This window comes from Cavia porcellus, unplaced genomic scaffold (genome assembly GCF_034190915.1).
Source record: "Cavia porcellus strain 051 isolate PalLab524CR breed Dunkin Hartley unplaced genomic scaffold, mCavPor4.1 scaffold_15, whole genome shotgun sequence".
NCBI lineage: Eukaryota > Metazoa > Chordata > Mammalia > Rodentia > Caviidae > Cavia > Cavia porcellus.
In genome coordinates this window covers 49119854-49132320 of record NW_026947498.1, presented here as the reverse complement: position 1 = coordinate 49132320, position 12467 = coordinate 49119854, and the positions used below count along the sequence as shown (strand labels likewise).

General features: G+C 33.7%; 1 protein-coding gene across 1 annotated transcript in view; it reads right to left on the bottom strand.

Moving 5' to 3' along the window:
* Positions 1–10292, bottom strand: part of Zpld1 (zona pellucida like domain containing 1) — a 44312-nt gene extending 34020 nt beyond the window's left edge. The window contains exon 1 of the mRNA XM_013151717.3: positions 10184–10292. Within this exon, the coding sequence (XP_013007171.1) occupies positions 10184–10289 (106 nt within the window). The 5' untranslated portion in view covers positions 10290–10292. The remainder of the gene's footprint in view (positions 1–10183) is intronic.
* Between the last annotated feature and the right edge of the window lie 2175 nt (positions 10293–12467).

Here is a 12467-nt window from a genome sequence, read left to right as displayed (position 1 = left end):
AACAGTTGCAACTGGCTAACTTCTGTAATTGGTTAGATAATGGCATGAATAAAAAGTGTCTCTGATGGTAAGGTGTCTAGCTCTGTTGACTAAATACATTATATCCTGAGGGAAGGAATCTGGAAAGGAGAAAGATGACAAACTCAGTTTTTAAGAGAATGAGATCTATAGAGTAAATGAAAGTAGAAATGAAATGAAACATGAGTGTATACGCAGTGGGATACAAAAGCCAAGAAACCTAAATTTGAAAATTATATTCTATCAGTATTAAACCATAAAGTAGCTAAAATGACCCATGAAATCAGGTAAAAAGAAGCATAAGCTTGGAACAGAAAAACAATATTTAAGTTGTATTTTATAAGACCTATCTTAGTTTTTCCAGTGGAGTGTAATCCTCTGGTGCCCTACCCCATATTTCCCTAACTGTGGTTCTATTATATCACTTATGTTATACTTGGAGGTAGATATTTGCTTTGCACTTAGATTATGAACTCATTGAAGGCTCTGAATTTTCTCAGAGTTCCCAAAAATATCCAGAAAATATTTATTAGAAATATTTTACTGAAATTCTTTCACAAGTAGCATTCATGATTTCTAACTACTTAATATCATCTTAAGACTCACAAAAAAGATGTATGTGTGATTAACATGGGTACCTCTTGACTGTTTAGCTCTCATATTTCCTATACGTACTCTGCCAACAGTCTGGGCTCATGCCTGTTTTGAGTTTTCAATAAACAGCAACAACCTTAATGTCAGGTAATTTTTAATTTCAGTGTGAGAAATGTCATCCATTAAATAATATGACATTAAAGAGTCTTCGCAATTTGTGTAGGTAATTTACCTTTCTAAGTGCATTTATCTTGGTAACTGCTTACCTTACTTCAATTTTAATAAGGAATATTTTGATCATTTCCTCAACTCCGATTCTGCTAATGCCTGTTATCATTAACAGCCAACAAGTGAAAGGCCAGCCTGGGACGGCATAATCACTGTGGTTTCCTAACAGAAAGCTAGCAGGATCATCACAAGTACTGTACTCTAACCAGCACTTCTGATACTACACAGTGCAAACAGATCACCAGATAAGCTTGTTAAATGCATTCTTATTCAGTGGGTTTAACATGATCTGGAGGTTTTGAATTTCTCAGAGCTCTCCAGTGATGCCAGGGTCACAGTTTCCTAATCAGCTGAACTGCCACGTTGTGCCTATATATTTTGACTGGGCAGAAGCTCCGAGGTAGATTTCATTTGAGAGATTTAAGTAAATATCTATGTGCATGATTTACAGGCTTCTAATTGGGAAAGTTCAAATTTAAAAAGGACATGAGGAAGGAAACAAAAATCATGTCCAACTCCCTCATCTGAGGAACTATGTAGGTTTGAATCACCTTAAAAGAAGGCTCTGGAAATTCTGATCGCCTGGGAAGATGTAATTCTAGTGTGGTATTTTGAGAGAAACCTGAAAAAGGCTCAATTTTCTCCTATTTTCCTCTCTACTCCATTGCACAAACCATGGCAGTAAATAAGAAACATTCCTCTTCTAATGGCTAATTGGAGTAGTGTTCTCCTAAGAAGCATGATTAGCAAAGGTATTGGCTGTGGCACTGCAATCAAAGAGTGCAGAAGTGTCTACTTCCTGACCATATGTGAGATGCCACCGTGGAGACTTCAAAACAATTGGAGGAAATACAAGGATGTGCAACTTGTCCTCGATGTGCAGGTGGAGGCTCTGTACAGTTCATGTGATCCAATCGTGTGAATTTGATCACACTCACATTGTCTGATTTGTATGCACTTAAAAGAAATATTGTAAAGCTGATAGAATAAATTGGACATAGTAGGAAGAACATTTTCTGTATGCTGAAGAAGATTTGAAATGTCATGAAAAATTTCACCTGTGTTCCAAGAATAGCCTAAGACTAGTTTATATCATCTTTATGGATTCAAAGAATAATTTATATAAAATTTCTGCTTCTATTTCTAAAATGAGAGTGGTGATATTTTGTACTATGGAAGCTTCCAAACTGCCTGCAGAACAGATGTTGTATTTGTTGTTTTAACTCATTTTTAAAGTTATATTTCCTCTCACAAAGTAGTTATACAAACTCGAGGTTTTGGTGCTAAAACACTTAGTCCTAAAGGGATGTTGATATTTCATCTATGCAAAATATCAACAGCTGATGAAGAATTTCAAGTGGCTTAGGAAATCACGTTCTCTCTGTAGATTGGACAGGTTTCTTGCCCCCTTAGTTTTTCAAATCAACATCTGTTTCTCGTTAGCAAACACAAGCTGCTGCTTCCAGTGCTGTAGGAAATTCATATGCAGTCTGAGGCAAACTTTGCAGACATATAAACACACTTGCCACTCCATGTTTTTAGAAACTAAAAGAGTTTGGTTAACTTTTTCAGGCAGAAAAAAAGCACATAAGTTTTATCTGTACAAAGAAAGTGTAAAATTAATACAATAAAAAATCATTATTAAAATGAAGAAGTATAAATATTCTAAATCAGTCACTGAACTTTCTAATTCCTCTCTTCTCCATTGTACTTTGCTACTGTAGGTTAATCAACATGTGATTAGTAACCATCATCTGAGTCAGTTCTTCTGCTTCATCTGGTTGGCTGCTATAGCCATGGGTACAAGGAGAAAGCAAATATCCTCACGACAATACAGAAATCAAAACACAAATGCTAAGTAATTGGCCTATCTTATCTACGCAGGAGGCCAGCATATATTCTCTGAGATAATTATTCCATATTTATTTTTGCTTTATCTTTGGACTCAGAACAATGAGATAGTTAAGCAAATCCTAACCTAAAATTAGTTCATTTTGTTTAGTTCATTCATCAGTTCTATTAGTTAAAACAGTGATTCTTTTTCTTATTAGTATATGTTTGGAGGGCACAATGTTTTACTTTATCTTAGGGAGTAGATACATGTGCTTAACGTATCTTAATTCTTTTTATCCCCTTCTACTCCCTATTTGATTTCCTCCTTCCGTCTCTGGATCCCTTTCCCTATTTCCTTTTATTTTTTATTTCATGCTTGCAACATATAATGATAATATTCATTGTGGCTAATTAATGCATTTTTGTGACACATTTTAAAGACTTTTACATCCCCCTTCCATTAAACTCTTGGCTCCCTTCCCATTTGCCAGAGATCTATCTCCTTGCTTCCTCTCATCAATCTTTTATTTTGCTCTTTACTTTATTTGTGCTTTGAGTTTCTCATAAGAAATGTCATACAATATTTATGTATCTGATTTATTTCATCTAACATTATATGTTCAAGGTACATCCATTTTCCTACAAATGCTCCAAATTTATCCTTCCATATAGCTGAGTAGCTTCTTATATATAGATGCCACATTTCCTTTATCCATTTGTCTGTTGATGGGCATATATGCTGCTTCTTAGATTTAGCTATTATGAATTGTGCTGCGATAAACATTGACATGCTTGTATCTCTGTAATATGAGGTCTTTAAAATTAATTCTTTGGAGAAGATAAAAGAATAATAACTAGGTTGAAATTCCTACTTTTAGTTTTTTGAGAAATTCCCACATTGGTTTCCAAAATGGTTGTACTAGTTTGCATCCTCTCAGCAGTGTAGGAGGAATCCTTTCTCACCATAAGCCCCCCCCCAGCATTTGTTATTACTTGATTTCTTGATTACTATCATTCTTTATGGAGTAGGATGATGTCTCAGTGTTGTTTTTAATTTGTATTTCTCTAATGGCCAGTGAAATTGAACTTTTTCATGAATTTATCGGCCATTTGTTTGTCTTCATTCTTCTGATAGGTGTCTACTTATTTCAGTCGCCAATTTTTTGAACTGGTCTTTAATTTGTGGAGTCAATTTTTTAAAAAATTGTTCATGTGTTCTACACAGCCTTTTGTCTAACACATAGCTGGAAAACCTTTTTTTTCCCCTTTTTTGTTGGTTGCTTCTTCATTCAGTTGCTTCTCTTCTCTGCTGTGCAGAAACTTTTGAATTTGGCATATTCCTGTTTCCTGATTCATAGTTTTATTTCTTGTGAAATTGAAATTCTGTTCAGAAAGTCTTTGATTAAGCCAATGACTTAAAAAGCTTTACTTTTTCTTAATCTTCCAGTAGCTTAAGTGTTTCTGGATTAATATTCAGATCTTTGAATCCATACTATTAAAATGGCCATACTTACACAATTAGTTTAGTATACAGTTTTAACACAATCTTAATCGTAATACCTACAGCACTTCTCATAGAACTACAGAAAACAATTCTAAAATTCATATGGAACCAAAAGAGACTCAAAATAACAAAAGCAATCTTGGGGAACAAGAACAAAATAGTAAACATCACAATTTCTGATTTCAATTTATAATATGAAGCTGCAGCAATTAAAATAAAAACCAGCATAGTATTCACATAAATACAGACATATGGGTCAATGGAACAGAATAGAAGATGCAGAAAAATCCATACACATTCAGCCACCTGATCTTTTAAAAGAAACCAAAAACATTCACTGGACAAAAGGTAGCCTCTTGGGAAATGGTGATGGGAAAACTGACTATTTACATGCAGAAGACTGAAGCTAAAACCATTTCTCTCCTCAGGTAATAAGCTAACATCAGTGAATCTTAATTTTATTTCCACAGAATATTTGTGTTTATTAAAACATTAATCAGTATCACCAGGTCCAAAAAAAAAAAAAAAGATTTCTCTAGTTAACCAAATCTTGAAAATACTAAAAATATTTGTATGCCATGACTTTTTAGAATCCTTCATTACTTTTCAAGTGCTCAGTTTTCTTTGCAATTCTTCATCCCTTCTTTATTTTTTAAATTTGCTATTGAAAGTTCATTTTTAGGCTTTACTATTTGGTAGAAAATCTCCTAGATTTATATTTCTGTCAGTTGCTAGCTTTACAATACTAGAAAATTTAATCCTGTTCTCTCACTATAAAGTGAGCTTTAAAAGAGAACTTATATGTTTATTGTGAGAAATAAGAGACAATTTTGTAATATGCCTAGAATTCAATTTATGGAAGACACTATTTACTCTCGTATTTGTTTTATATAAGGTAGCATACCAATCAGTTATGAAACATTAATTTATGCTGAGCTTCCCATAATGCTCAGTTCACAGTAATACAGTATCAGGCCATAAAATTATTGATGCAACACCCCACTTACCTCCTTGGTTGTGCATTTACCATTAAGGATTTTTTCAGAGTCCTACAAGTTTACCCTAATCTTCACACACTGTTCCCTTTCAAACACAGGGATTAGTTCCAGAAGAGATGCCAGAAACATTTATTTATAAGTTTCATCGGACCAAATATAGGTTTTGGTACTGTAAGAGTCAACTCTCTATTTGAATTTTATTCTGGGAAGAACACAACTACTATTTCACTAAAACATGAGTCTATCCTTTCTCTTAACTTGGGTAGCCAAGTATTAACTACTCTTAAAATTAGGTATCTCTTTAAATTTAAATGAACTAGACCATGGTGGTTCTCTTGGCCCAAGAATAAATGCCATGGAAATTAAAGAAAACAGTCCCAATATCATGAAACAGCAAAGGTCAGACAGGGCAGGAGGATTACTGTCATCATTATTAACCCTGCTTTGCATTTAGATAGGCCCGCTCCTCTGCCAGATTCCTTCTCCCTCAGTCTCATTGCTCAGTTCTCCCAGGCCTGTGGATTTCCACAAGACGTCAACAATGATCAGAGATGGAAAGAAGCCAAAAGTCAGGAGGGCAATGAGCAATTAACCTTTAGGCTTTATTGCCTCATTCTGTTCTTTCTGTAAAAGCCTGCAAAAAAAAAAAAAAAAAATACAGCAACCATAAAAGCTTGAAGACTCTCTCAACACTTCTGTTTTACTGGATTTCAGGAGGTTTTTTTTAAAAATAGAATTTCAATTTTTTTTTCCTTAGATACTAGGGGTCCAACTCACACCCTTCTGCTTGCCAGGCAAACACTTATGCTGCTGAGTTAAATTCCTAGGCCCAATTTCGAATTATTTTGAATAATTTTGAATTATACTTTGAATTATACAACGTGTGTATATGACTGATATATAAAAATATATTTCCAAATACACATATAGTTCCAAATATATATATATATATATATATATATATATATTTGGACATTTGGAAATTTATTGCCTTAGCCAGATACTACTAAAAGTGCTAATGTTTATAAGGAAGAACATAAACTAAAATAAGAGGCTAGATTCTCCTGTTCAAAATGAAAGACCTACCTTAGAGCATTTACTTTAGAGAATTTGAAATTGTATTTTCTTCTTTCTTTGAAATGCATATATATATATATATATATATATATATATATATATCCATTTGAAAACTAGATAAGGCTTTTGTACACTTTAGGACCCACAAGGTTTTTCTCAAGAAATCAGGAGCTCTTTGAAATGTAAACATCAAAGAGAGATTACATCTTTATCTCCCAGGTTCTGTGAGAAGGTGGGAGCTTAACTTGGTGTGGACTTTACTTCAAATGGCAAAACTACCCCAATTCATACCTTGTAAGAAGTTAATTTTTCCACTGTGTAAAGCCAGCAAACTCACACAAATGGTCTCTTCAATTACCAGGTAAAGTCAAGATGCATGACAAATGGTTCTGTCAAGTCTTTTTAGTTGAGAATCAGTTCTTGTCTATTTTGAAAATAGCTATGCTGCAGGCTGTCTCAAAGGGTGAGATTTTGTTTTCTTTTTTTCCCTACTTTTGCAATCTCTTAGTAATTGCATGAAATGCTTGTCACATACTGAGCTTCATGCTTATTTAATAATAAAGTATTTTCTTTCTCTGCTACCTTAGTACAGAGAACTTGGGGGCTGTACTAAGATTTTGTTTTCATTTATATTGTGCTTTTAATTGTAATAAAAGCCCCTCAAAGTAATACACTTGGTCTTAACCATAAACATGCATTAGCATAATCTACAGGGTTTTAAATAGACTCTGTTACGATATTCAGAGATTCTGACATCACATATTTGGGGTGAGGTGATGGAGTCCACAATTTAAATAACTTCCCAAGTTGTTTTTGTTGTGTGTATTCAGGAGATATCATCATAAACAAATGTTTTAACATAATTAAAAATTTTTACCATATGCTATGTACTTTTTTGCTGCCTTACCTCTGGGCTGATCAACATGTTTTATTCATACTTACAAGTATGTATAACTCCAATATCAGTCAGAGCCTCGCTGCTAAGCATTAGGTTTACATCTTAGACGTCTCCATCTGTAATAGAGCCTTGTTCTGACCAGCCTTCCAAGGGTCTTCCAGGCCTCTGGCCCCTAATTTGGATGAAGACTACCTTCTCCCAACACATGAGGAAAAAAAGCTTATCTCACTTTCCCAGTGTCTGTCTTTACCTGTTTTCTTATAAATCAAATAAAGAGCTATTACTTTCCAAAGGTTGATTCCTCTAATTGTGAAGTTCTTTGCTACTGTATGTTCTTTTCTCATTGCATCAGTTATTTCCTTATCACATTTCCAATTTCTGAATACTTTTACTCAGGAATCCGCCTTCCTCCCCACTACACAAGTGCACACGCACACACACACACACACACACATACACACACACACACGCACACACACACACACACACACACACACACACAAACACAGCAAAAAGAAAGTAAAACTCTTCTATTTCAACTTCTAGATCAAATTGCTGTTCTTTTTCCTTAGTCTTTTTTGAAACATTTCCTTTTGCTGTCTCCTAATCTTTGCTCGCACACTGCACAGGATTTCAGTTCTCATATAGCCATTTTCAGTTCTGACCTCCTTTCTCTGATTCATACCCATATCCATCGCACAGAAGCTACCACTACACATTCCTTCCTAAAAAATTCCTCTAAAACACTTTTTCCAAACTCAAACTGCCTTCCAAAGCATGCAAGTATGCTACATTTCTGTTGGCTCCTAACAGTATCAACTTTTAATCATCCACTCTCAAGACGTACCCCATTGTATAAAAATGCCACATCTTTTTTTAACCATCCTGCAGTTCTGAGGCCATATTCATAAGTGAAATAAATCAAACTCATGTGTGCAAATATCATATTGTTTCCCTAGTGTAAAAAAAAACTGAAAGAGTAATAAGAACCCTACCATACAATAGAAAATGAAAGGGAAAGAAGGTGACAAAAGGAAAGAACAACTGGGATAGGGGAAGGAGAGAAGGAAGAAGGGAAGAGATAATATGTATATAAGAAAACATACATATGTGTGTGTGTGTCTACAAGATAGATAACTGTACTACCAATCTCTGTAAGTTCATCAATAATAAGTTTTTGCTTTCATCATTTGACTGTTCGATCATTTGTATACCTAAATCTTGTAATAACCATATGCAACACAATAACTAGTGTTAATTTTCCACTTTTTGAAATTCTGTATCATTTTTATCCTTCTTTAAAATAAAAAAGTTTTTTCAAAATATCCTCATCTTCCTGTCCTCTCGCCTCCCTGTTGAATCAGTTCTCTAATTCTGCTGAGTCCACCAGAAAGAAAACCTTAATAAAGTTGTTCCTTTCTATTGCTCCCACTCCAGTGCCTTCCATATTTTTATCTGCTTCTAGACTCTTCTAAATTGATTCTATTTTACTTTCTCCAATGTTTATTTTTAAGAACGATTTAGTTTTAAACTATTAAACCTTTTACCCCATTAAACCTTTAAAAAGTATGTTTAAAAACACTCCATTACTCTTCCTTGTCTACAAAATATAGACAGAAATCTTTAATTATGCAATGTAACAGACAAATCATTTTTGCTAAAATATATGAATTTGCATTTGTTTAAATCTCTAGGCCTAATTAGATTATAGGACAAATAGGCAAAGATAAGACTGATAACTGACACTTCCTGGCTGCACCAGACACACCCAGAGTGCCAAAATTCTATACAATAAATGACCAATTAAACACAACATTGCTGAATATTTGGGAACATGAAGAAATCATGAAATCTATTAAATATATACATAATATAGCAATTTTTACAGTTTTTTATTAAATACACATACTGAAGCATGAATAATGAAGTTCCTTTAAAATATTTCAGAGATGAGAATACTGAAAAAAGAAAAATGAAATTAAATGTTGATAATAAATGCAGATTATCAGCATATATGCTCTTTTTGCCCAAATCTACTTTTGATGTTTGAAATTTTCCATATTGAGAAATACTAAAAAAATTTATATGTAATATTCAAAACCATTAAAGACCATGTCTCAAAATCCTTTCTAGACTATCTCCAGGTATTCCCCACCAGGCCTCTATATTTTTCTGTATTTGCTGAGTGCACAGACACTAGATCTGAATTCAGTGAGTCATTTGGATATGTTTTAGTCTTTATTCTCATGTAGCAATATCACTTCTGCTGTGAACTCATTGCTCTGTGCAGATGTGCTGTAGCTCTACTATGCAGAGGTTGATAAATTTATGAAATGCAGTACATGGCCTAAAGGATAGAGTTTGCATGGTAGACTTGGGGAAAATAATTTCTCAGTCTCTCACTTTCATGTGTAAATGTTGAAATATAATTTGATAACTCTAAACAGTATAAATGTCAAATACTTTAATGAAATATTGAGTGTCTGCTCAGTGTAGATCTTGAGAACCTGTGGAACATATCAAGTACAAGCAAAGCATCATACTTACCACAAATAAATGTCTGTGAAATTAATTCAGAAGTAGAACTGTATACTTCCATGATGACCAATAGTTCATTGAAATAGTATTTTGCAGGTAACACATATTTTATAATCATTTAAGCATTATTCTTAAATAAATATATTCATGTTTAAGAGCAATTTTAAAAGTCTGAATTAACTTATGAAAGGAATTCATCAAGTAGGCAAATTTTTGAGTGAAATTAGCCTATTCTAATTTTCCTACCATCTAGCCAATAATTTTCAGATTTGTGAGCAGTCATTATAATAATATTATCTTTGATGAACACTTTGTATGTTAATATGGATATAAATTACAACTCTGGAAAAATGTCCCTTGTCATTTACCATTTATTAATGTGCACTTAATGAAAAGGGATTGACCCTATTGTCCATATGTATTTAAATGATTTACCATTCAAATATAATCATTCCTTCCAGCAGCAATTAGAGAATAGATTAGGTTCAGACTTACCAGGAAATCTACTGTGGAGGTTGGCATCACAGTTGTAACCATTGAACTGAGTCGACCCCGGAAGCACTCTAATTGTCAGCAACAGCAACAGCCATATTCCATCCATTGCCAAACCTGGAAAAGAATCATGATGTGGGCGACTGCAGCCTTCACATATATTTGCTGGAAAGGCTTAAACTCACTGTTAAATAAGCAGTCTATATCTTTACTGTAAAAACTCACTAAAGTCTGGTGATTATCAGAAACCATTATCCAAAAGGAAGGCAGAAATTTTGGTTACAGTATTTCAGTATTATTTTTATTGCTCAACTTCAGTTTGCTAAATGTAAGAGAGCCACACTTTTGTATTAGAATAGCTAAGGAGTAACTTATAAAGTTTGCAAAAAATTATTTTAAATAGAAAGAATTCAAAACAAGTATTGAGGAGATTTAAATAATACAGATAGAAAAACTTGCCAATTTGGAGACAGTTGTACATTCATAATATCAACATACATAAAGTCAGAAGTATTCAAACACTCAATATCTAATTCAGAGGGAATTTTGAGTACTTTTACTGACCAAATAAGGTGAGAAAAAAATTTCTCTACCATTGCAAGTTCTCAAAGTCATTGGTTTATGCATCATTTTCTCAGTAAACACGTACATACTACAAAAGGAAGAACAGGGAAGTAGTATGTGTCTGAAAAACAGCACGATCTCCAACAAGAGCACTGCTCCTTCATGGATGATGAGGGCTAACACAGAGGTATGAAAATGATAAACTCATAGTATAGAGCAATGAGAGTTGTTTTTAAAATGTCAGTGTGGGTTGGTCAAATAAATGAAAATTGACTTTTAGACTTAAACATTAGTCTGATATTTAATAATGTTTTTTTAACTGAGTACCCTTTTCTCGCCTGCTAAAGCAAAAACATTTTCCAGGAGTGTACAATTTTTGAACCCATGGTTTGTACAGTGAAATAAAGTCTTTCAGTTTGGTGGCTTTGGTTTATGCATAAAAAGCAAAAAGAAAATAAAATGTAAAGGTTTACTCAAATAATTTAGTGCATTTTAAAAGCTTGAGGTTTGGGATAAAAGATCTCTTGAAGATTAATCAAATCTTTAGCAAAAGGAAGTAAATATGCCTTGATTTTTACATCATCACTTTAAAACAAATTTATGGTTTAAAAAAAGTGTCTTTGGTCAGGATGTGGGAAAGGAAGGGATAAGTTTATCTTCAAAAGTAGACTGAAAACAACTTAACAGGAACTTCCTTTTTTCAGCGTTATACTGTGCTACTTGGTCACAAAGAGTGACTGGTGTGAACAGCTATGTGTCTGATTAGCTATAGTCTTCTGGAAATGTGTGAAACGTCTCACACAGATGGACACTGAAGACCAACTTAATCTTGTGCAGAGCACACCGTGATTGATATTAATAAATTTATATAAAAGTAAATCAAATTAAGAGTCTGTCCGAGACCTAAGTGACTTGTGGTGAGGCCACCAGACAGTGTGGGGATGAAATTAGTCCCCAGGCCAAAGGCTAGGACCAAAGCCAGAAAATGGTTTGTTAAGTCTTGGACTCTCAAAACAAGAGATGCACTTGAGCTGAGGACTTTGTCTTGCCCAAACCAGCTCAGTAGTCTCAGTAATCAGGTTGCTAGCTGACCATATTTGTTCCTGTGCACTTTTCCAAAAATGCGTCATTTATTACTCCATGTGGGGGAAAGATGATTCTCAGGAAGTTTTAGTGACTTGGAAAAGAAATAAAAATAGTAGAATTCAACCCCAGATCCTTCTGATAATAAATTTGGCTGCACTATCTACCTAAATGTCAACCTTTATTAAATAAATATAGTGGTTCTTTTATTATTATCAGCTGTCTTCTTTAGCTTTTCAAATTTTGTGTGCTTTAATAGATCTTTCGTGTGACAAGGAATAGAAATTCTTATAGCATTGATACAATTTTAAATAGAGTTATATGTCATAATATGGGCATTATTAGGGAGAAAATAATTTTATCAGTCAGAGAAGGTCCTCATTTCTCTTTGGAGGAATAGTAAAAACCATTATTATAGATGAAACTAGACATGTCTATGTTGCCAAAAAATGGATGAAAATCTTATGACTAATGAAACAGCTTACTGAAAGTTTTCTAACTTTAGATCAGATCCAAAGTTTTCCAGAAAAGGCATGGCATGCACCTTTCACATAATGAACAAAAGCTACAGTACTGTCATAGACGTTAAAACTTGTCAATATTTTTAAATGAAGGAGATGTAGAAATAGAAGACAATGAG